At 45.4% G+C, this 24,659-nt stretch overlaps 1 protein-coding gene across 1 annotated transcript in view; it reads right to left on the bottom strand.

The window, feature by feature from the left end:
• Positions 1-273: 273 nt before the first annotated feature.
• Positions 274-24,659, bottom strand: part of NUP210 (nucleoporin 210) — a 462,103-nt gene continuing 437,717 nt past the window's right edge. Inside the window, exon 40 of the mRNA XM_069206618.1 lies at positions 274-2,999. Within this exon, the coding sequence (XP_069062719.1) occupies positions 2,911-2,999 (89 nt within the window). The 3' untranslated portion in view covers positions 274-2,910. The remainder of the gene's footprint in view (positions 3,000-24,659) is intronic.

Raw genomic sequence — 24,659 nt, 5'->3', positions numbered from 1 at the left:
ATACACACTTAACAAAAACATGAGACAAAATGTCATAAGCTTTGACATAAATCACTGGTGCCCCATCCTTGTACCCTTGTTAGTGCCACTGCGTACTTCTGAAAGTGAAAGTGCATATTAATGAGATGGCTATGTGTGGTCTAGTGGAGATTTAACAGTTAGTTTTGAATGAGAGGCCTACAAATGATATCTAAGCCACCATGTTACTAAACAACAGTGGTCTCATGGTTAAGTACCATTTATCCAATCAATGAAGACTATGCCACGCTCAAATTCTATCAAATGGTCTTTATAAGCTTTATTATATTTACATACATTTTGCCAAATATTACCTAACCCGGCACGAAGGCACATACATCAAGCACCCCTTTCAAAAGAAAATGCATTAAACACGGCGAAATAGTCTGAAATAGTGCATCTTTAACAGTTATTGACAACGTTTTTTATAATGTGCTTTCACCATATTGTTAAGCACGATTACCACAGTCCTGCATCTTTGTTACAATGTAGGCCTGAAAAAGTATGGGTCATGCAAAAAAATGTTATTTGCACTCATCAGTTAGCGTTCTTGCTTCAGTACACAATTAGACACTTCACAGTGCTGTGTATTTAGTGAGATGCAAAAATTTGTATTTGTTAAAGTCGAATATTTTTACACGTGAAATTGAGCTTTTTCCACAACGATGCAAGAAATTCTGCATTCAAATAATGTGTATCTTCTATGGCTGTACAGTAGCAACAGAGCTGTACTGATGGGCAGGCTAATGCGTTAGCAAAGCGAAATCACAATCCAATGACCAGTCAAACAGTGGTTGTCAAAAGGCTCACATTTTGACGAGGTCCGTTTCTATGAATGTTTATAATAACTAAAATGCAGTATCCCTTGGGCACAGTTTAATAACATAAATACCATTCCTATTATAAAATGAGCGTTCAAGTCACGACTCCAACTAAAAGAGGAAAACATGTATCGGTCAAAACAGTATTCAGCCCATATGCAAACATGTTTACACTAAAAGAAGAAAACAAAAATGCACACAAAAGATAGTAAAAAAAAATTGTAGGTTCTCCATAAAACGTTCCAGCTTACTGAACAAAAATGGACTACATGAGTACCAAAGCAGGCTCCATAGGAATACTATTTCACAAAACAACAGTTCACAGTTGCTGCATGGTTCAAAATAAACGTACTGCTATTTTTCATCTTAATCACATTACAAGGCTGATACATGGGAAGAAAACATTTCAGTGCAGTGAATTCCTGAGATTGTGTTTTTTGTCAACAAAGGCAACGTTTAAAGCAGCTCCTCGAAGTGTCCTTCACATTTGTAAATTGCTGCCCAAATCAAAAATTCTTAGTCGTCATTCTAATGATATACAGTGATGTAGAATGTCTTCTGTTTTGGTCTGCAGATGGTCTAAATGAAATTTGCTTTTGGCTAACAGTCTTTTCAATTATTTTTTTCTTGCCGAGAGACGTTTAGGGAGAAAATTGCATTATATCTTTAACAGTCTGAAAATATCACTAGTAAAAGAAGTATTGTTATGCTGTCGGATTCCTATTAAGCATAATAGCTATTATGCATTTGTAAAGACGAGTCACAATGTCTGCCCAATGGGTTTATATTCATGCATATTGTTTGAAAGCCAAACGTGCAGGCTCAAATGCTTTTGGAAGCGACACCATGGAATTATGGCCCAAACATTTCTTTGTGTACCAGTCTAAAGGTAACTCATATCAATAGTAACATGAAAGCAGCTAATGGCAAACTGTCTAATGCAAGTGGGACGAAAGTTCATAGTACTATTGACCTAAAAACGTGTCCCTGCTGATTATCAATGGTGCACCTGAACAATGGAGCCTCTGAGTCTACGAAAGGCAGGGGTTGGTGTGGACCTGGCCCACTGGCAGTTACTGACAGCTTTTCTGTGCTGTTGCATGCACTGTCAATATCGAAGAGGGTATTGCTTGCGCATGTGTGTGAGAGGGTGAGGGGGCGCAGAGATGTTGCATAGAGAAAAAGTCAAACATTTCCCACTTCATAAAATCTCACTGAAAGAGCAGTGATATGCTGCCATACGGACGGCCTTTTATGGCAAGTCTATATATATACTGGTCGACTGGAATATCGGTTCACTTCAGACAAATATTATGCAGTGTCAAAGGGAGTTGTTTGGGGGGCATAGCCGTTTAGCACTCAACCAAAACAGCTAAAACAGATGTGTTACATTACTAAGCACAACGTGAAAAATGGACAGTGTATGAGTAGTATGCTGGAGTGAAGCGTCAGTGGCTATCACAAACTCACTCCATTCAGCATAAACACCAGTGGTACCAAAAGCGGGTTAGCATGAACTTCTGGTCATACAGAATTTTATGTTGCCCCCTCAACCTGTGTACCAATGACACATTCATTTTAAACGTAGTAAAATGCCAAATATTTAAAAAGCTCATCTGTACACAAAAGTCATCTTCGTGAGGCGAATGGTTGGGCAGATGAATACTCATATCTGCTTTGGGAAGTACCACTGCTTACATGGCTTCACTAGGAGAGCTTTAATTCCCTAGCAAGGAAAAAATACCGAACATCCTTACTCACAGGAGTGGGTTGCAGCTAAAAAGAAAGCATGGCAAAAAGTCCATCAATTGGTCAGATTTCTTTGGCAGCAGTGCATCAAAACCTTTGAACATCACAAACGAAAACAACCAAATAAAAATAGAGTATTTTGCATTTAAAAAATATCTCTGCAGGACGTCAAAATTAAACTCCCAAATCAGCATACAGGATATTACACCTTTGCAAGCACTTCACAATTAGTTGATTTGTAACTCCAGAGGCACTACGTTTTTGTCAAAGTGCATGTTCTTTTTTGAAGGAGTTCAGAGTATCCTAGTTGATGAGATGTGTATTATCGAGTCCACAGTTTGGTCGGAGAAGTGCTTTTTGGACTTCCGGATACCGGATGGAAGTAATTAGCTGATGGTGAATGGGAAAAACCTGAAATTTTAAGAAGTTACATTTTAGCATTTTCAAATGACCCTGAAGTCAAAACCATTCATGGATATTAAAACGTCACCTTGATCCAACTGTACATACATACATTTGCAGTAATCGAAAAAAAAAAAAAATCCATACACAAAATTGCTTGCACACATCTAAACACATTTCTTCTTCCAGTAAAAAATATTTATTCACCCACAGAGATATCACATTGGTCTGGCTGTTTCTTGACACACCTTTCTGTACATTTGCCACTTACTGCCTTGAGGGTCTCATTTCCAGTTTGGCGGACAGGGAAGCCTGTGTGCCAAACTCCAGACAGGGTGACTGCCACCTTTGTGGCGACCACCCAGCCGGAGTTAAGAGTTTCCCTTTGGGTTGGTGGGCGGAAACCTCGGTTTCCGCCCGCCGTCCTAGCTGATGCATGGGCAAATGCATGGGCAGTGCAGGGGCCCTTCTGGTGCCCCTTGCACCTTATCTCCGCCAGCCTTTTCATGGCAGACAAGGTCGTAATCTACAGGGCAGCGCTGCCCTGGTGGATTACAATGTCCAGCACCCTCCGGATGCCGGAATCATGGATTCTGGCGGTGCTGGCGGTTTGACCACAATGGCCACAGCAGCGGCGGTCCTGACCACCACGAGTGTGGCGGTCTGAAGACCACCACTCTGGTAATGACATATCTGTTTCTATACAATCAGAAAATACATTAGGCCTGTGCGAAATGTAACGCTTGTACAATTTGCTTTATTTTGTATTCCGCATATTACACGAAATGTCAGATATTTCACCAGCTCAAAATTTCATCCAGGTTCTTTTTCTGCATAGGACTGATTCGACTAGAAAATATCTTCCAGGAGACCAGTCTGTCAGTCGCTCAAATTATCTTTGAATGCAAGGTACACATACACATTTTACTTGAGATACCTTGAAGTGCCTTTTGTATTAAGTGTGCTAAATTTTATGCATGCGTCTTGATATTTGTAGTATTTTCGGAGGAGAAAAATATGTACTTTTGTACATCTTTAATATAACTCATTTATGCTTTCAGAGGCTGAAACAAAACAGACTACCTCAACACCTTATTCCCTCAACACAAAACCCTGCACATAATTGGCTCACAGTTCCACCTCCGTTCTTACTGCTACAGTGCAGATTCTGCTAATGAAATGATACTCAGCACTTGAAGAGCATCGGACTTAAGTCTCAAGATTATATCCCCTTCATACCAAAGACTTTGCTTGATGTTGGGACAGAAAAGTCCCCTGCACGGCGAGAGACCCATAACCCTGCCCTGAGTGCCCAACTGTGTTGTCTTGTCATAGGCGAATGCGGATCATGTGTGTGCCATGGCATAGGCCTGTCTCACAGATTGCAGTTTTGTTGGACCGGAGGGGCACCCAAAGTGCTAACCTCATAGTGGAAGAAGGCTACTGCCTCCACCATGAGTTGAACAGCACAAGTGCTGGGGTAGCAGCATACCTTGTAGTGATCAATAGTAGTGACCAGACCTTTTTACCCTGCCATTGGAGTGAGGCCTACAGGTTCATTCACCTTTTTAAAAGTTCAGCTGCTGTGTGTTTAACACACCCTGGCCTACATCAGGTTGATGTGGAAGTGCGTGTCTGATAAACGTGCTGAGTGCATGTGATCTTTCAAGGAATACACTACAACTAAGGTGAAGTGTGGTACAGTGCACACAAGGTAAGTGTGTGTGTGCTGGAAGGGTGTGCTTTTAAAATAACACTCTGGTGTAGTACAGAGAAATTAGTACTGAACTGCGTGCGCAGACAGTGTGTGTGCTGCATGTGGGAATGCTGATGGTAGCATAATACATAAGGACAACAGTACTAAACAGCAAGGGTGCTGTGAATGTGCCCTGAGTGCAGGGGTGCCTGCACCAGTACATAACATGGATGAGCTTGGGTTCCATTTTGGGAAACCAAGGCCTGCCTGTTGAATAAATGAAGAGTAGCGGAATCCCCTCAAACAGAATTGTGTATTGCTGCATTCCCGTAAACTAGATGGGGCAAGCACTGGGTGAGGAGAGGGCCAGGCTCTCTCTGTGCATTTTAAAGGGCTCTTTGTTTCAGTGAAATATCACAAGGAAGGGGGCATGAACCCATCTCAGGAAAAGGGAGATGAGGCTGATAAGGGAGTCAATGGGGAGGGCTGAGGGCCCAGTAATGACCTTTGTTGCACATATCACTGTGGCTGATATCAAGGTGAGAACCTTGGTCACTCCCATGAATCTTGTTGTAGGTTAATCAGCTTTGGAGCCCTGCCTGCTGTGACAGACATCCTTCAGGAGGAAGAAGAAAGGGGAGAGATGACCATTTCAGAGGAGCGAAACCCCAACATAAAATGTCAAAGGTGTAGACACTAAATCACATTTTGAGTATGGAGAACTATAAGTAGGGGTGTCTGAGACCTCAAACCTTGTCATCTGCTGAGCAGCCAGCCATGCTGCATGAGAAGGTGAAGTCTGCAAGATTTCTGCCTGTGACCAGGACTAGGGGCTCACTCTGCTAGTCTCCCAGCTGGGTGAGTGGACATCACTCAAGGAAGCCACAATCAACTGCCCTGGAGCACCACCGGTGTGCCCCTGAGGAAGAGGAGAGCATTGGAGGGAGCAAAGTTCACAAGGGAGCCCTGGTGTGAGAATCCAGTTCTGCATTGCTCGGGCCGTAGTCCGTGTGTTGCACTTCATTGACAACCCAGTATGCCAGAATGGGCCTCCATGAACTGAGTTAGAGGAGCATGTTGGGAGAAACCAGCTCCCTGCATGGATTGGGCTGTTGCCCATGTGCCGACTAACTGGCAACGCCATAAGCCAGGAGAGGCCACTGCTGATTGTCTAAAGATTGGGGCAGGTGAAACACGTCTCTGCACCCATCGGGCCGTTGCCCGTATGTCGAACTAATTGGGTGACCCATATGCCAGATGGGCCCGCCACTGCATGGATTAAAGCCGGCAGTAGGAGGATTCTGTCCCATACCGATCAAACATTGCTCAAGTGTTGAAGTGTCCCGTATGCCAGGACGGGCCACCATGACCATTCATGTGAGGCTAGTGTTACCAGAGTGTGAAGGCTGACCCCTATGCCAGAAGGGGCCACTGGGGATGCGGATGCCAAGAGGTGCGAGTCCTCACCCGGGACCTGGAAACTGTTGTGACCAAGCTGGGATTCAACTGCATCTTAAGGACTGCCAAAATGAAACCCCTTAAGAGCAAGGAGACCTCCTCCCACCCTCCGACAAGGGAGAAAAGACTTACCGTGTGACCACTGGAGCAAGAGCACTTCACCAATATGAAATCTGCAAGTAGCGTTGCTCAAGGAGAAGAGCCGGCACCTGTGACCGTGAGCAGTTCAACTCAGCCGATCCAGAACAAGACAGCTCTGCTCAGCAGCAGGTTACTTTGCAGCTGGAGCGGGTAACCCAAGAACTGGACCTTTGGGGCTCCAGGGGACATACCACCATGGGTACTGCTAACCCCCAGACTCGAAAAACGGAACTTGCAATGTCTGAGGGAGAAACTCTTGAGTACGGCCTATTTGTTTACATTCCCTGGATGCAGGCATCAGTGAAAGAGGAATAACACTGAACCTTTTACATTAGAAGTGGAAGGACTTGGGAGTGACCTGACAACTACAAGAGCCTCGAGTTCAAGGGGTTTGTGTTACTGCTTTTTGAATGTTGTTCCCATTGCATGTGAAGAGTTAGAAAAAAAATACTTATTTTTATACAAAAAGTATCTGGCTGGACGTTGATTTATTGCTGCACTGCCCGTATGCCGAGTTATGAGTCGTGTTCACTGATCTGTACCTGTGCTTCCCCTGAGGGAGACTTGACCGCTCAAGCAACGCTACCCAGCTGAGAGTCAGTTGTTGAAGAGGACGCTTGAACCAGGTGAGCAGGATCCATAATAGGGTGGGCCCCAGGACATCACGAGTAAAAGGCCTAAAACACCTCGGTTGGGCCCAGTAACTTGTGTGCCCCTGAACTGGGTTCTGTAAGACAGCAGCTACCAGGATCTTTATGCCATCCTCACAAACCAGCTTGGAAAAAGGAGCATTTGTAGCTACATATAGATCTGTGCCCTACCACTCACAAAAACCTGAGCGGATCAATTTGCATTCAATACTGCAGAGGACGATATGAGGTTGGCAAGGCACTTCTTTTCTAATGTCCTACCATATCAAATGCAAGTCTACAGACCATTTTCGGCAAAAGGTTTAAGAATTTTCTCTTTCAAATGTCTAAGTTCAAAAAATGTCATTCCCCATTCACCTGACTTGGGATTGAAAGCACATTCCTTTAATTTCATTTATTCAATTTTACTTGCTGGTATGATTCAAAATAGTTTTTCCATGAAGTCAAACATGCACTCTGTAGCAGCCTTGGTGGAAAAAAGCCAAACTGTTGGTTTGATAACTGTTTTATCTATTGTGATCTCTTACAGGAACTCCGCAGAATGGAATGTAGGACACCACTTCTCTGGAAACTCATGTGCTTAGTCACCTCCTGTTTTTCTTCATTTTTTTTAAATGAATTAGTTACCTCCCCTACTAGGACTAGATGCGTGGCATAACAGCAGACATTCCAAATAAAACCTTTATACACAAGCAATTATCTTTCCAAACTCCCACTTACAGGGGGGAAACAGTAGCACTGAAGTAGTCCATCCCTACCATACCTTCAGAGATGCATGGATAAAGTAAAGCATGGCGCAGCCACTAAAAGCATTGTGGCATATCTGATGATATTATGATGTGCACCACAACTTCAAAGATAATTCTTTCCTTTCTAAGGCTTCTGAGCTCAATAAATATATCAATCAATCAAAAATATTTATAGAGCGCGCTACTCCCCCGTGAGGGTCTCAAGGAGCTGGGGAGGGGTGGTTATTGTTCGAACAGCCATGTCTTGAGGTTTTTTCTGAAGAGCAGGAGGTCTTTGGTTTTGTGGAGGTTGGCGGGGAGGGAGTTCCAAGTTGTGGGGGCGAGGTACGAGGAGGCCTTGCCTCCTGTGGTGGTTTGTTGGATGTGGGGGACTGTGGCTAGTGCGAGGTCGGCTGATCGGAGGTTGCGGGTGGGAATGTGGAAGTTCACCCTTTTGTTGAGGTAGGTTGGACCGGTGTTGTGGAGGGATTTGTGTGCGTGGATGAGGATCTTGAAAGTGATTCTCTTGTCTATGGGGAGCCAGTGAAGGGATTTGAGGTGCGGTGAGATTCGCTCATGGCGAGGGAGGCCAAGGATGAGGCGTGCAGCTGTGTTCTGGATTCTCTGGAGTTTGAGTTTGAGTGTGGTGCCGGCGTAGAGGGCGTTACCGTAGTCTAGTCTGCTGCTGAAGAGTGCATGGGTGAATGTCTTCCTGGTCTCTGGGGGAATCCATTTGAAGGATTTTTTGAGTGTGCAGTGTGTGTGGAAGCAGGAGGAGGTTAGAGCATTGATTTGCTGTGTCATGGAGAGGGAAGGGTCCAGGATGATGCCGAGGTTGCGTGTGCGGTTTGCGGGGGTGGGTGCGGAGCCTAGGGCGGTGGGCCATCAGGAGTCATCCCATATGGTTTTGTTGGGGCCGAAGATGATGATGATGATTTCGGTTTTGTCAGAGTTAAGCTTGAGGTGGTTTGTTGTCATCCAGTTGGCGGTGTCGAGGAGAGCAGCGTGAAGGTTGGTTTTGGCGGTGGTGGAGTTGCGGGTGAGGATGAGTTGGGTGTCGTCTGCGTAGGAGAGGATAGTGATTCCGTGTGGTCGGAGGATGTTGGCTATGGGGATCATGTAAATGTTGAAGAGTGTGGGGCTGAGGGAGGACCCTTGGGGGACTCCGCAGATGATTTTGGTAGCGGTGGAGTGGAAAGGTGGAAGGCGGACTCTTTGGGTCCGGTCGGTGAGGAAGGAGGTGAGCCAGTCTAAGGCTTTGTGGCGAATATATCAGTTACAGAATGTGGAGTGAAGCCATGATTTCTATTTAAAAAGGGTTTCTCCTCCAAACTACATACGCAGTTCAAAATGTTTGAATTTGGATGCATTAAGAGTACACACAATCATAACTCTATAGCTCCCATGACACCACTTACATAAATCTTTATATCATTGAAAAGAATAATCATCTCAACCCTTCTCAATCTGGTTATGGTGTATGCATGGCACTAGGTCTACTTTGCAGACCACAGCTCATGAGGTGTCCGTGGCTTTTGATACTCATGAAATGTAAGTATATTCCACTCTGATGTGGAGCATCTGCAAGGCAATCTAATCTTCTCATATATTAATGTTACATTTTAGAACAACTTGACCAGTCTTTTTTTAAATAAATTAAACACAACCTTTAATTCATTTCATTATGAAATACCTTCAACCATAGTATTCCCATCCTCCTTTAGGGAGTAAAGGGGCAGGTGGATGGAAGGGGGGGTGGGGGGGGGGGGGGTAGAAGTAAAGAGACAGTATCTCGTACTGGAGTGATGATAATAATCATATTGTCAACTAATCTATCCAGGTTTGCAGGGAACTAGTGGGTTATCATTCAGTGCCATATGGGATGCACATTTTTAAGTGTCTGCTCACTACACTGACTTAATACAGAGGACTGTTTTGCTTGGGCATGAACCATGGCTGAAATTACTGAGCTCATGGGCTCTTTAATTGGGGGACAGAGGAAGTCAAGTGAGACACTTGTCCTGGCTTGTGACTGTTTTTCCCTAAGGACAAAGGCACTGGGGCTAGGACAACAAAGTCAACTATTTTACAGATGTCTGATGCTATTAAACCCAGGTAAACGAAGCTGAGATATTTCTCTCGCCTCTAGAACATCTGCATACACTTACTTTATTATTTCCAGATCAATTGCCACGCAATGTTCTGGTGAAGTCTACCCAAACATGACCATGCTATTATCATTCTCTAGCTTTCATGTACAGGCATAATGCCTCAAAGCTGCCACTGGATGATCAATCATATTTTAGGAAAGGGTGAGAATTTTTGTGCTTTGATATAGAGAGATAAAAGTAGGCAGTACAAATACCTTGCCTAAAAGCCACTGATTTTATTTATAAACTTTTAGTTAATGAATACACAGCAGACTATAAATGAGCATCCCTGATTCTTAAGGAATTTCAAAACAATACAAAAGGAGCACATCACCCCATACTATGCAAGCACAAACGAGCTTCAGGCTTGATACTAGACAAAATTAAATGTATTCAAGCATAGGTTCTGGCTGATTTATAAGAGTACCTGAGATTACCAACATGTATGTGCCCTAATGGCAAAATAATAGAGCCAACCCTCAGGGAAAATCTAGTACTTAAGTCACAATAAAGCCAGTAGTAGCAGAAAATTAATTATACAAAAGACGAGGACCGCCAGAGCTAAGAGGTCCCTCAGTAATTCGGGATCAATTTTTACAGCTCTACGTGAGTTCCTGAAGAGACAATCCTTACTGATGGCTCTGTTAGGACCAACTTTCAATATAGATACTGATTAGTTAACCATCATGAAACTGCCAACATAATCATTGAAATCTTTGTTGAATGATGACTTTGCCTAAAGATGTGCAACTTGTAAGCAGATTCCCTATGATAAAGATGCTGGGGAAAATGGATTGGCAACAATTTAAAGATCTTATTGCCTGTATTTTGCTGTGGTTGTCCACAATGGTATGAACCTAGACAATATACTGGATAGCTGGTGGAATGCTGACATAATTGTATGTGCTAATAAAATTTAATAAAAATACCAAGTAATGCAGACCATATCATATTACCGAAGCAGAACCAAAATCTACGCTAAAATGCTGCCTAATCAAATTAACTTTATTCTCACTGGTCTCAAAAGAGCAAAACATTTTTGTTCTGGACTACAGTTCTGTAGACTTTGCAAATCTGATGTTTGCCCTGCTGGAATTTGCACAGAGTCACAAGATTCCATAGTCTACCATCTTCCTAAATGCCAAAAAAGTCTTTGATCAGGTATGGTGGAAATTATTTTTGGAACATGTGAATATATAAATAAATATCCTCACCATATGTATTTCAGAATTTAAGGGCCTATATTAATGCCTGCTTGCAGCCATATGCATTTATCAGAAATTCGTAATAGCGGTTGATATATAATGTGGCAAATAAAGCACGTACCTGTGTTAATGATATTAACATTCTTGTAGCCAAACCAGAAACTTTGATTTAATATTGAAACATTGGCAGAGGAATATGAGTTATTTTTATGCAGCATATCAGCAACATTCAGATTATTCAGTCCAATCAGGCAAATACTAGGCATGGTAATACTGTTGAAGATCTAGAAGTCAAAATGCACCCTAGTCATGATCTAATCTGATCTTGAAACTTTGACCCAACTTCCTGAAAAAAAAAAAAAACTCGCCGATTTCTTAAGTGGCAAAATTTGCCATCGCTCTTCTCGAGAAAGAATTAATTACGTTAAAATATCTGTCTGCCTTCTGTTTAAACAACTCTATGCCTAGTACTCACTTGTACTTAAAGAAACAGCTAAATTCTGCATGCAATCTAAAGATAATTACGAAGGGTCCCAGGCTAACATCAACATGGCCTTGATGAAGGCAAAAAAAACTATTAAAAAAACTGATGGTTCTCATTGTTTGAGAAAGATCTTAATTGCCAACCTCCTGATTATCTTAAGGGTTTAATTTGCAATCGCATAGCAATTGGCCACCTACTGTTAGGCCTTGACTTGCCTTGATAAAGAATACACCATCACAAGCTTATTGGCTTCAAGCATTTATTGTTCCTGATCTTCAGGTCTCAAAGAAGTGGCGGAAATCATACAAGAGTGCCCTGTTCCATTTCAGTAGGCCTAGGTAATGTTCTTGTAAAAATGAACAAGTTAATTACCTTCAGTAACACCTTATCTTGTAGAGAAATTTTCAAGTTGCAGAGTCATTACCTTTGAATTTCCTCCAGGCATCAGACTGGATCCAGAGAATTTTCTGAGCAGAACCCCTACGTGCCATTAGGTGGCATCAAATTGACTCCACGTCCGTCGTCTGCGCCGGATATGATGCTGCGGATCCTATATAGGTGCCACCCTGGTGTGCTGACAGTTCCTTTTCATGACTTTCCATGCAAGAAGCGCAGAGCCACAAAGAACACTGACCACTGGTGCGTCAAAACGAAGGCCCTTAAGGGGACTCCTTGTCCGTAGAAATCAGTTTGTGGGGAGGATGGGTGGGTCAGTAAGGAATCTACAACTAGAATATGTCCCAACCAGATAAGGCGTTACTGAAGTTAAGTAGCTCATTCATCTGATAGCAACTTCTTGCTGAAGACTCCTTACCGTTAAATAGATATCCATGCAATACCATCCCGGGGGAAGAGTCTACGAATCAAGATCATACTAGTCCTGCAGGACCAAACGGGAAAGTATCCGTCCCTACGGATCTTACTGTCCAGGCAGTAGTGTTTGGTAAACATGTGCAGAGAAGCCCACGTTGCTGCCCGACAGATGTCATGGACTGGAACTCCACATGGTAATGTAGTGGTCGCAGTGGTAGCTTGGGTAGAATGAGCACACAAACCTTCAGGCAGTTACTTATTGGCCAGTGTGGTGCAAATCTTAATGCAGAGTACAACTCATCTGGAGATGGCCCGCTTCTGCAATGCCCGACCTTTCTTCGCACCCACATAAAATAGAACTTAAGTGCTCTTTTTGGGTCCAGGCTGAGGAGTCTCTCCTCTCACTTAGAGGGATGTGGGGGTGCATAAAAAGTAGGCAAGGTGATGGATTTGCCTACTTGAAGGGGCAACCATTTTTGGTAGAAAAGAAGCCCTAGTGTGATGCACCACTTTGTCAGGAAAGATGGAAAGTCATGGCGGCTTTGATGACGAGGCCTGCAGTTCACTCATTCAACGGGCAGATGCAAAGGCCACAAGGAAGGCTGTTTTGAAAGTGAGAAGCCTAAGAGATAATTTGTGGATAGGCTCGAAAGGAGTGCACATCAAAAATATCAAAACCAAATTTAAATCCCATTGAGGCATAATGAGTGGGGATAGAGGAAACATATGTGTCAGATATTCAAGGAACCTGTGTGCAATCGAAGACTTAAACAAAGAACCTTAAAAAAGTAGAAATAGCAGACAACCTTTGAGAAGTGCCCATAGCAGAGCCCTTCTGGGCTAGAGAAAGGATACACAACTGAGCCTCGGAGAAAGGGGCAGAAAGAGGGGAGGAGTGGAGGGGGGTTCAACAGACTTGTCTTTGCTTCATGGCACAAATTTCTTCCAACAAGTGTATACCATTTTGGTGGAGGGATGAGTGGCTGCCAAGATTACGTTACAGACTTCGGGCAGGAGGTTAAAAGCTTTCAACTGTTCCCACTCCATCTCCATGTAAGGTGGAGAGTGGACAGGTTTGAGTGCACAACCCTCCCCTGCAACTGAGGATCCTCCTGAAGGGGTATTCTTAAGGGAGGATCGAAGGACATGCTCAACATCTCTGGATACCAGACCCTTCGTGCACAGTCCAGAGCCACAAGGATTACTTCGGCCGGTCGTTTTTAGTCTTCTTGAGGACTCTGAGCAGAAGTGGTATGGGCGGAAAGGCATACAGGAGGCCCGAGTTCCACTTGAGACAAAAAGTGTCTGAGTGATTGCCACCTTGAAAATGCCAATGCTCCAAACTGCCAATATTGTGCGTTCCCTGGAGAGACCAACAGATCTAACCAAGGCTCTCCCCACTGGTGAAAGAAGACCTTGTGCCACCTCTGGATGCAGATGTCATTAGTGATCCAGTACACATCTTTGGCTGAGTTTGTCTGCTCTGGCGCTCAGACACCCTGCCAAATGTTGAACCACCAGGGATATGTTCAGCTGTTCCATCCATGTCCAGAGCCTCTTAAAGGGTCCACAACCCCAACCCGCCCTGCTTGTTGCAGTACCACACGGCCGTGGTGTTGTCCGTGAACACCTGCACCATCTTCTGCTAGACAGAAGGAAGAAATGCCTTCAATGCTAGCCCAATCGCACAGAGCTCCAACATGCTGATGCGGGTCCGGACTTCGCTGGAGACCAGATGCCTCTGACCTCTACCTCTACCAGATGGCCATCCCATAAGTGACTCACCTGTCACTACTGTCAGATCTGGTTAGGGAAAGGAGAGGCATCTGCCCCTGACCCAATAGCGGTTCATTAACCACCACTGCAGATCTTGCGCACTTTCCTGTGAGATCTGGACCTAGTCCGAGAGATTCCCCTGATTCTGCGAGCACTGGAACTTCACGTCCCATTGCAGAGCCTGCATATGCCATCTGGCATGTGTCACCAGCAGGAGGACATGAGGCCCGGCAGCCTCAGTCATTCTCACTGAAATCCGGGACAGAGGCTGAAACATCTGAATAATAGCCTGAATGTCCTGGATTCGTGGCTCGGGAGGTTAAGCCTGAAACTGCATTGAGTCCAGAACATCTCCGATGAAAGGGAGCATCCGAGATGGAGTTAGGTGTGACTTCGGCACATTTACAGTGAACGCTAATGAATGCAAGAGGTTTGTCAGTCTAGAGGTGGGAGACAGCCTAGGGTGAGCCCGCCTTCAGCAGCCAGTCGCCAAGATGGGGAAGACTGAAACCCCTGATCTGCACAATTGAGCTGTGACTACCGCTCCCACCCTGGTGACCACCCAAGGGGCGCTTTTAAGTACAAAGAGGAGCAAGATGGACTGACCAGACCGATGGCTCTCTGATCCACAAGGTCGATGGATTACACCCCCTTGGCCACGTAGAGGGTGGATAGCATGTGTGGCATGGTTGCTAGCCAGGAAAAGACGCAGTTGGAGGCCCCTTTTATAGCCACAAAAGGCAGTCTCAGGGGGATGAGGAGCCCAAAGGCCTGGCCGCAGCACACGTCTGCCTTGTCTCCAAAGAGACAGGTGCCATCAAAGAGAATATCCACCAAAGTAGCCTGGTCACCCCTTGAAATGCCACGCGTCTTCAACCAGGTGTGGCGCCTCATTGCCACTGTCTACTAAGCTGCTCTGCCTCGTGAGTAGGTCATGTCAAGATCAACAACGGATGGTAAACTTTGATTAGTCTCTCACATCTGCAACTGCCTGAGAGAGTACAGCCCAGGCCTTCTTCGAGACCTGTGGCAGCACCTGCAACCGTATTCCACAGCGTGTGGGAATAACAGCCCAAAAGGCATGCAGTGTTCATGGACCACAGTGCTCTGCTGGTGGGAAAACAATTCTTCTTCTCAAGTGTATCCAATCTTTTGGATTACCTGGGGTGCAGAAGCGAACATGCTGTGTGAAGTGGGGTGGGGTGTTGCATCAGAAATCTTGGGTCCCCTGGAGTGGGGCAATTGCAGCGGGCAATTGTCCTGTTCACAGGAACCCCTGTGCTGGGTTGGGACCAGTTACCCAGTAGGACATCTGTAAGGGCTTCATTAAAGGGGAGCATAGGTTCTGAGGAGGAAGCCCCAGGCTGGAGCACCTATGCCTGGAGGTTAGTCCTGACTGCCACCGAAGTCAACTGGAGGTCGAAGCCCTCAGCTGCTCTTCTCATCACCATTGAATAAAAAGCTCCCTCCTCCATAGCAATTGTAGGAGAAGAAACCACGCCCGTATCTGGAGAAGTATCCAGTCCGCTGGCCTCACCCAAGCCTCCTGTATGCCAGTCCACAGGGTCTTAGAGCTGGTATTCTAAAGGGTCCAGGGACCCTTTCCATAACTCACCGTAACCTAGCTCATAAAGAAAGGGGCTCAGGATCCGATATAGGAGATAAGGGTCTTGGCGTCATTGATCATCCATCTGGCTCTGTGTCAAAGTAGACAATGAGAATGGGGGCGCTGAGAGCATCGGTGTTGGGACCGGCATCTGGGGAAGGTCGGGGTGGTATGACAGATGCAGGTCCAGATCCAGGACTAGATCCATGGGTGTCCCTCAGTGCTAAGGCTGCCGTCATGGGACAAGAAGGGGCCCCTTCTGACTAAAAGGGATCCAAAGGTGCTCCAGCGCTGCTGTAGGGAATCCTACTTCGTTTTAATGGGATAACAAGAGTTAGCTTAGCCTTTGGCTTGCAGACTCGTGCCCCCGTCACCTAGTGACTTTTAACCTACTTAGCTTGCTCTGTCTTAGCACATTTAATTATTTATTTCTTCTAAGATGGCTGCCTTGTTTATAGTTCGGCCACTTGTTATGAGTTACATTATCAGTGTCACCGAGCTAAGGCGTCAAGATCAATCAACAAAGACAAACAAACAGTAGGTGTTCACACTTTGGGATTTTCCCTCTATACTTTTGAGGGATTGTTTTTATTAATTGCCGTCACAGCATTTCTGTTATCTATTGTTTGGGAACACACCTATGTCAGGGGTCCTTGTAGATCTGTATAAATACATCGCACTTTAGACAGATAATCAGAGGGATTCCGACCAGAGGGCATTGCCACCATCGCTGATATCAATGCTGCAGTCGTCTGGACACTGACCCAGTCTTCGTGTCCCTGCGGAGTCTGAGATAGAGACCTCATTCCAAGGTAACAAGGGTTGGGGGCTCCTCACATGGATATGGCATATTCAGATTAGGATTAACAAACCCAGCTCTCCTTTAGGTAGGAGGTTAGGCCTTCACATTAGGGTATTAGGACATATTACATCTCGTATGTCTTTCTTACGCATTGCAAGATGGTGGGGGTCTTTGTATCTTTGTAATAATGACTCTCTTCTTCACAATACTGTTGCTTGGTATATTCATTATCCTAATCATTGCAGCCCATGCAATTTATAGCAAATTGCAGTTATGTTGAATAAAAACTATTGAAACCTTACTGCATCTATGTCATTACCTGTGTTTGTATGAGACATGATATATCTGTGAGAAAGGAGTAATCTCCGTTTAACCACAACACTCCCTGAGATGTCTAATTCTCGAGTCCATGCGTAAAGGCTGCCACAAATCACCTTTTACTATTGTGGTCCTGGTGAGGTGCTGCTAGTGAGCAGGTAAGGTTGGGACAACAATTGCGACTAGTTGTAGGAAAGGCGTAGTCGCCTACAAACAAAAGTACTGTCATCCTTTCACCAGCAGTCTTGCCCAGATAAAGAGTCCAAACAACGACACTGCTGAGATGGCCAAAAATGAGGAGCATGGCCTCATAAAACTCTTGGAGTTGGGCAGGGGTCGCTCCAGCTCCCAGAAACTCAGGGAGGCATGGAGTTGATCCAGGTTCCTCGAAACGAGGCCTAGATCACCGATGCTCCCTTGTCTCTTCAGCGGACAGACGAAGAGAAGTCGAAGAATACTTTGACTTCTTGCTTTTCTTCTTATGCCTCTATTTATCCGATCGGACAGAGGACGTTGAGTGGGATGAGGACAATGAAGGACTCTGCGAAAACTCCTGGGACCTTCCTCTTGACCACGACCTTGACTTGCGCAAGTCGAGCGTCAGGCCACCATCAGCTTCAGGGACTGCTCCCTCACAGCCTTTAGATGCCTGGTCCAACACTCGGAGCACAACTTCAGGTCATGGTCGCACTCCTGGCAACAAAGAGACACAAGGTGAGAATCTGCCATGGACATTGCCCGATGACATGAACTCAAGGGTGTAAACCCGGTCTTCCTCAATGACATCCTCAACACGGCAGGAATTGAAAACTTGAAAAATCTTTGTCAAAATGTCAAAAAAGGCCAGTCAAAAATTGCCTGAGGGGAAGCGCTCTTCAGATTTGCGCTAGCTGGTGTGCAGATAAAAGAACTGGCATCAGCTTGCCGACCTGTACAGAACCCGCAACATCATATCCGGCTCGGACGGTGCGAAGACTGAGCCGATCAATGCCACCTAGCAATGCACAAGAGTACTGCTCAGAAAATTCCCCAGATCCAATCCGATGCATGGTGATAATTCAAATGTAAGGAATCTAACTTGAAGTCTGTATAACATTAAAGTGCACAGAACTGTTAACACTTCACTCTCAACAGTGGAGAATAGATCCAGTCAGGGTTCCTCCCACTGGAGAAAGACATCCTGTGCAACCTTGTGATGCAGACACTACTCAATCTGCCAGAGGATGCATGCTCAGTTTGTTTGGCCTTGCATTCAGGGTCTCTGCCAGGCGGTTGGCAATCACAAAGATGCCAGGGCATTTCAACCACCTCCAGAGATGTAAGGCATCCCGGCACAACATCTATGTCCCCATTTTGCCCCGTTTGTTGCCGTGCCACATAGCGCTGGTGGTGTCCATGAAAACCTGCTCCATTCTCCATTGGATGGATTATAGAAAGTCCTTGAGGCTAAATCAATTGCCTACAGGTCCAGACTGATATGGAGCCGGCCCTCCTGTAGGGGCCAGAGTCCTTTGATCTCTACCCTCCCCTAGTTGACACCCTAATCCATCAAGTGACACATCTGTCAACACCATCAGCTCTGGAGGGAGTAGGGAGCGGAGGGGGAGAGGCCTGCTGCTGGACAAACTATGGTTGATCAGCCACCATTGCAGATCTTGAGCTGTCTCCTCTGATATCTTGACGGCGTCATAAATGCTGCCTTCATGCCGAGCCCTCTGGAGCTAGTAGTTCCACTGCAGAGCATACATTTGCCACATTACATAGCTGACCAGGAGGATGAGCCACCCTCACTGAGATCCAGGGCCCAATCTGTAACATCAGGGGCACAGTCTGAATGTCCTGAACTCACTGCAGGGTGGATATTCTGCAAGTCTAATGACACCATCCAGTTGCCCAGATCCAGATCAGAAAGATCTGGGCAAATGCGAGCATTCTGAATTTCTCCTTCCAGGGGATGGTGTTCAAGGATCGAAGGTCCAGAATAGACCTGAGGCCCATGTCCTTTTACAAGATGAGAAAATAGCAGGAGTAACAACCCCCTACTTTCTCTTAGTCCAGAACGTTTGGTGCGCAAAAGGCCTATCCTCCTGCCCCTGGATGGACAGACACTCAACGTTTGTTCTCGTGTGAGAGGGCTAATGGGAGGGGAGGAATCAAAAGGAATGGAACAGCCTTTTTGAACAATTTGCAAGACCTAACTGTCTGATGTGACTGATCACCAATCTGGGAGAAAGAGCTGGATCCTGACCTCCACTGTATGGGCATACACTGCTAAGGGCAAACTAGAGCAGTTAGACTGCTTTTGTAGCAGGGTAAGAGGAGTTGTAAGACTGGTGCCTTTGGTAGCCCATGCCTTTCCGACCAGATCCAAGGTCACTGCCTTTAAAACACTAGGCTGTCTGCTGCATCTTTGGTCATGAACGCTGTGCTGTCTCTGCCAATATGCCATACTTCTGGAAACCCCTTAAATTTACAGAGCTAGTGTGGAAATTGTTTGGTGGGAATAAACAGTCCCAAGGAATGCACTCTAGCTCTGCTACCCTTAAAGTCTTAAGGTCTTATATCCAAAGAGGCGAGACCCATTAAAGGCTGTGTCGGGTATCGAAGCCTGTACATCATTTGAGAACTGAGTGGACCTCATCCAGGCATGTCTATGAGAGACAACACTAGTACAGTTGCCCTACCGAGGCAATTCGAAGTATCTAGACCGGCTTGCATAACATACTTGGATAAGTCCTTCCCATCCTGTTTTGCCAGGAATAATGAGGCCCTAAGTCCTTTAGGAACTGCCAACAAGATCTCACTGATAAGTGAATATGAATCTATAGCACATGTCACAAACAGATGCTTACAGGGTTAAGTAACATTCTGTTCAAGGCATGTGTGGTTGTAGATACACATGCTCGGCAGACTGTAAAGGAGTTCCCCCCAGGAGTGGTGGCTATCCTGTGGGTGTTGCAGTTCTTTGGAAAAAGAGTACATAGCACTGCCTGACACTGGCTTGTTGGCATGCTAAAACATCCACACAATAGTGTTTGGTGAAGATATATGGTTTGGACCATGTAGCTGCTTTACAAGTCAGCTATGGGAATGTTTCCTAGAAAAGCCATGAATGCTCCCTTTTTTCAAGTAGAGTATGCTCTGGAAGAAGTAAGTCCTTCTAGAGCACACATTACTTGAATGCAAGGTCTTTTGGCCATAGCATAACAAGTTTGGATATAAGGTTGCCTTTATGTGGAGGTGAAAAAGCAACAAACAGTTGCTTTGTTTTTCTGAAAGTTTTAGTACTGTCAGTATAGAACATAAGGGATCGTTTAACATCTTATGTATGAAAAGCTCTTTCTGCAACAGTTTCTGGTAGTGGGGAAAAAAACTGGCAACACAATTGACTGAGGTGAAATTGAGAAACCACCTTAGGTAGAAATTTAGGGTTGGTGCAGAGAACCACTTTTGTCTATGTAACTGGAAAAAAGGTTTTTCCAAGGTTAAAGCTTGAAGCTCGCCAACATAGCTGAGTGACGTGATGGTGACTAAAAATGCCACCCTCCAAGAAAGGCATTGAAGGAGGCATGAGTAGAGAGGTTCAAACCGGGTCCCTTGAGTCTTACGAGAATGACATTGAAGTTCCATTAAGGTGCTTGTGGAATCTTTTTTGAGTCCCTCCATGAAGGCTATAATTACTGGGACCTTAAACAAAGAGAGGTGTTACCTATTCTGCAGATAGGCAGGCACTTCAGTGAGATGTAATCTTATAGATGTCAACACTAAACCAGCTTTTTGTAAGTGAAGCAGGTAGCAGACAATGTCTTGTACAATCACCTTGAAAGGGTTGATTTATTTTGAGTGCTTGTAGCAGACAATGCTGCATAGCAAGTTATAGTGGTACATCTATGGGCTTCTTTAAGAATGTCCATAAATTCTGATGGCAAATTAAAGCAACCAATCAATGACCTCAGGAGCCAAATTGCTAGGTTGAGAGTTTCGGGATCTGGGTGCCTGATTTCTCCATGGTTCTGAGTGAGAAGGTCCGGCCTATTGGGAAGTTTCTCGTGGGGAACTACGGAGAGGTACAGTAATTTTGTAAACCAGGGTTCACAAGCCCAGGTGGAGGCTACTAGGATAATTGTGAGAGATGTTTGCCTGAGCTTTCAAACCAGAAATGGAAGGAGAGGCAGAGGAGGAAATGCATAGGCAAATATTCCTGACCAACTCATCGATAATGCGCTGCCCTTGGGTAGTGGGTGTAGGAAACTGGAGGTGAAGTTTGGTAATTTTGCATTTTCCGAGTTGCAAAGAGGTCTATTTGAGGGAATCCTCATCTGTGGAAGAATGGAAGTAGGACTTGTGGGTGGAGATCCCATTTGTGGACTTGTTGCTTTATCCTGCTTAGTAGGTCTGCAAAGTTGTTGTCTATACCCAGGAGATACTCTACTATCAGGTGAATGTTGCAGAGACTGTGTGTCCCCCTGTTTTTGAAGAGAATACATGGCTGTCTATTGCCCGCCCGGACTGGGACAACCTTATGAACGAGGTGAGGAAGGAACGCTTTCAAGGCGAGGTGAACAGCTTGAAGCGAGAGGAAGTTGATATGGTGACCCTGCTTCTTAGTGCTCCATATACCCTGTTTTGTGAGCTCTTTCAGGTGTGCACCCCCTCCTGTGAGTAAATTGTCCACTGTGAGAGTTATTCGAGGAACAGGGTCCAGAACAGGCCACGTTTTCAACATGTTGGGATTCCACAATAGCAGAGAGTGATAAGTTTGGCAGTCTACCAAGACTAGATTCTGTATGTTATCCTGCGACTGAGACCATGGACAAGCTAGACATTTCTGCAACGGATGCATGTGGAGGTGGGAATGGTGTACTATACTGTTACTGGAGGCCATCATCCCTAGAAGATGCATGACTGTCTTTACTGTTATCTGCTGATTTGGTAGAAATTGAGGTAATAGGTTCTGATTATTTTGAACACTTAAAGAACTGGGATAGGCTAGCCCAATTTGTGTGTTCAGAATGGCTCCTAAATATGGCTGTATTTGTAGAGGCTGTAAATGGGATTTTTGGAAAATTGATTGTGAATCCCAGGCTGTGAAGTAGGTCTGTTATCTGAGTATCCTGGGTTGAGACTTTGATAAGCCAATTATCCAGGTAGGGAAAAACATGTATATTTTCATCTGTGGAGATGGGCTGCTATGACTGCTAGCCTCTTTGTAAAAACATGTGGGGCAGTAGTGACGCCAAATGGAAGGATTTTGAATTGGTAGTCCTTTCCGTCCACCATAAACCTGAGATATTTGCGATGGGCTGGATGTATTGGTATATGAACATATGCATCTGATATCTAGTGTAGTCATAAAGTTGCCCTGCTGAAGTAGGGGAATTTTGTCCTGTAAAGTGACCATGTGAAATTGTTCTGAAAGAATGTATTTGTTCAGTGACTTTTGGTCTAGGACTGGTCATAGCGAACTTTGGAAACAAGGTATAGAGAGTATACCCCTCCTCCCTGGTGTTGAACAGGGACAGGTTCTGTGGCTCCTTTGAGAAGGAACTTGGACCTTCTGTTTGAGTAGCATTTGATATTCTATGGTGAGCTGATGAGTGAGAGGTGGAATGCTGGGTGGTGTGGTAACGAGCTCCAGTCCATAACCATATTGGATAATATCCAACACCCACTGGTCTGTTGTCATCCGTTTCCAGATGGGTTAAAAGTTGTGTATTTGGCCCGCCCAGAGGTGTAGTGTGATCAGGGGAAAAGCGAGCAATTCACTGTTTGCTGGTAGTGGCAGCACCATGTGGGGAAGCACTTTTGCATCTACTCTTAGGGTTGTTTTCTCTATAGGAGTTCTATGGAACTGGCTCTGCCCATGCTGGCATGAGATGGAGGCTTCTGAAGTGGTGGCTTTTGAGCCTCAGCAACATCTGGAGCGACGAAAGGAGGGGTTTTTAGGGCTCCTATGGATTTAGCTGTCTCTGTATCCCTTTTTATTTTTCAAGCTTAAAGTTGTAAATACCCAGTTATCCATATCATCTACGGAGTACACTGGTATTAATAATGCTGGCTGCTGTGTCAACAGGGTACATCTAATTGATGTGATTGGTATCAGTTTACCTTCAGCAACTAACTCCTGCCCCCTTTTACTGTGCTCATCTGAGAGCTGTTAGAGGAGTTCCTCCATCTCATCCCTGTGACCACGATTGTATTCTGCTAACAGGGCAATGGAATTGGTGATGCGCCATTGGTTTGCAGACTGTGATGCAACCCATTTAACCGCTGCATCAATTCTTTTGCTTTCTTTGTCAGTCAGCGGGTTGTCGCCGGACGCTTGGGAGTTAGCCCTTTTATTAGCAATGGTGACTACCAGGGAGTCACGTGTTACTTGCCTTTGTATGTATACTGGGTCTCAGGGAGAGGGTTTGTATTATCTATGGACCCTGGGAGCGATACCACCTGCCCTAGCAGGGTCCTTAAAGACGTCCTCTGTATGACGAGGCATGCCTTTCAACGTAGGCAGGTAATCTGTGCCTCTATAAGTGGAAGATATTGTCTCAAATAAAAATCCTCTTTTAGAGGTTCCTTATGAATTTGCACCCCATGAAATTTAGCCGCACTAGCTATTAGCTCCTGGTATTTGGTTGAGTCATCAGGAGGTGGTGGACGTGCTGGGTACAGGTCTGGGAACGTGCCCCCTGGTGGGTCACAATCAGGACTCCCATGCGTTCAGTGTCTTCAGGGATATGAATCTAATCATCTCCTGTGTCAGGGGGACCAGTGCCATCTCCAGGGGAACCCTGAGGGGAGGTATCCAAGGGCTCTAGATCAGATTGCAGTGAAGAAAGCATGTCTGGTAGAGGGGGTAACGGAGATGGAGAGAGGGTGGTGGTGGGCACAAAAGGCAGATGGCCTTGTCTGACTTTATCCATTTGGATGGAATGGGTACCATCTAAAACCTCTTGAAGGAGAGTTGCCTTTTGAAAGGTGGTGGCTGCAAAGGTAGTGGTTTGACCATAATTCTTCCAATTTTTGACTGAATACGGATCTGCTGTTGCCAAGACTCCATTTTTTCTTGCAACTGTTGGAGAATAGGATCCACAGTGGTTTCAACACTCTGTTTTAGCATTGACTTCGATGGTTTTAGTTCTGAGCCAGATTTACGTTTCGGCACCAAGGCTGCTGACGCAAATGTATTTGTCAACCCGGATGGTGTGGAGGTTGTAGACGTTGTCAGCACCAAAGCTTTTGGCCTCAGATGGTGTTTCAACACTAAGCCGGAGCTCAGTGCCGACCACGGCGTACCAGAAGTGGAGGTCCAAGGACCTCTTGATCTAGAGGTGTGAGTCTTTCTGTAGGTCTGACTTGAGGATGAGGGGCAGGGGAGGTAGCGAACTACCTGCACAAGACACCATTCATACGTTTGTTATTTCGAACTCTGGATCAGAGTCCGAGCTGGCTTCGATGGATGAAGCCTCTTCTTCAGCTACTGAAACTTCTGGATGTTGCTCCTGCTTGACGTACTGATGCCCGGGAGATTCATCTGCAGACCTTCACTGCATCTCAAGGCTGTGTGCTCGACAATCATGGTGTGCTTTCTTCAAGCAGAATGCTCACCAGGCCTCACAATCAGCCTCCCTGTGGTCCAGAGAAAGACACAGGTTACAGATGTGATGGGAGCCAGTCTCTGGGTACTTTGCGTGGCAACACAGAGAATCGAAATGGTGTTCGTTCCATCACCAGGAAGGCACTGCTTAGAAAAATGGAACTGGAGACTGAGATGGAAGGCCCCAAAGGGCAAGGCCCTCGACAGCCTGTGATGAAGTCACGTTGACTCGACAGTTGTGGCTCAAC

This window comes from Pleurodeles waltl, chromosome 9 (genome assembly GCF_031143425.1).
Source record: "Pleurodeles waltl isolate 20211129_DDA chromosome 9, aPleWal1.hap1.20221129, whole genome shotgun sequence".
In the NCBI taxonomy this organism is placed as follows: Eukaryota; Metazoa; Chordata; class Amphibia; order Caudata; family Salamandridae; genus Pleurodeles; species Pleurodeles waltl.
Note: the sequence above shows the minus strand (reverse complement) of the source record. Positions and strands in the feature narration are given on the sequence as shown.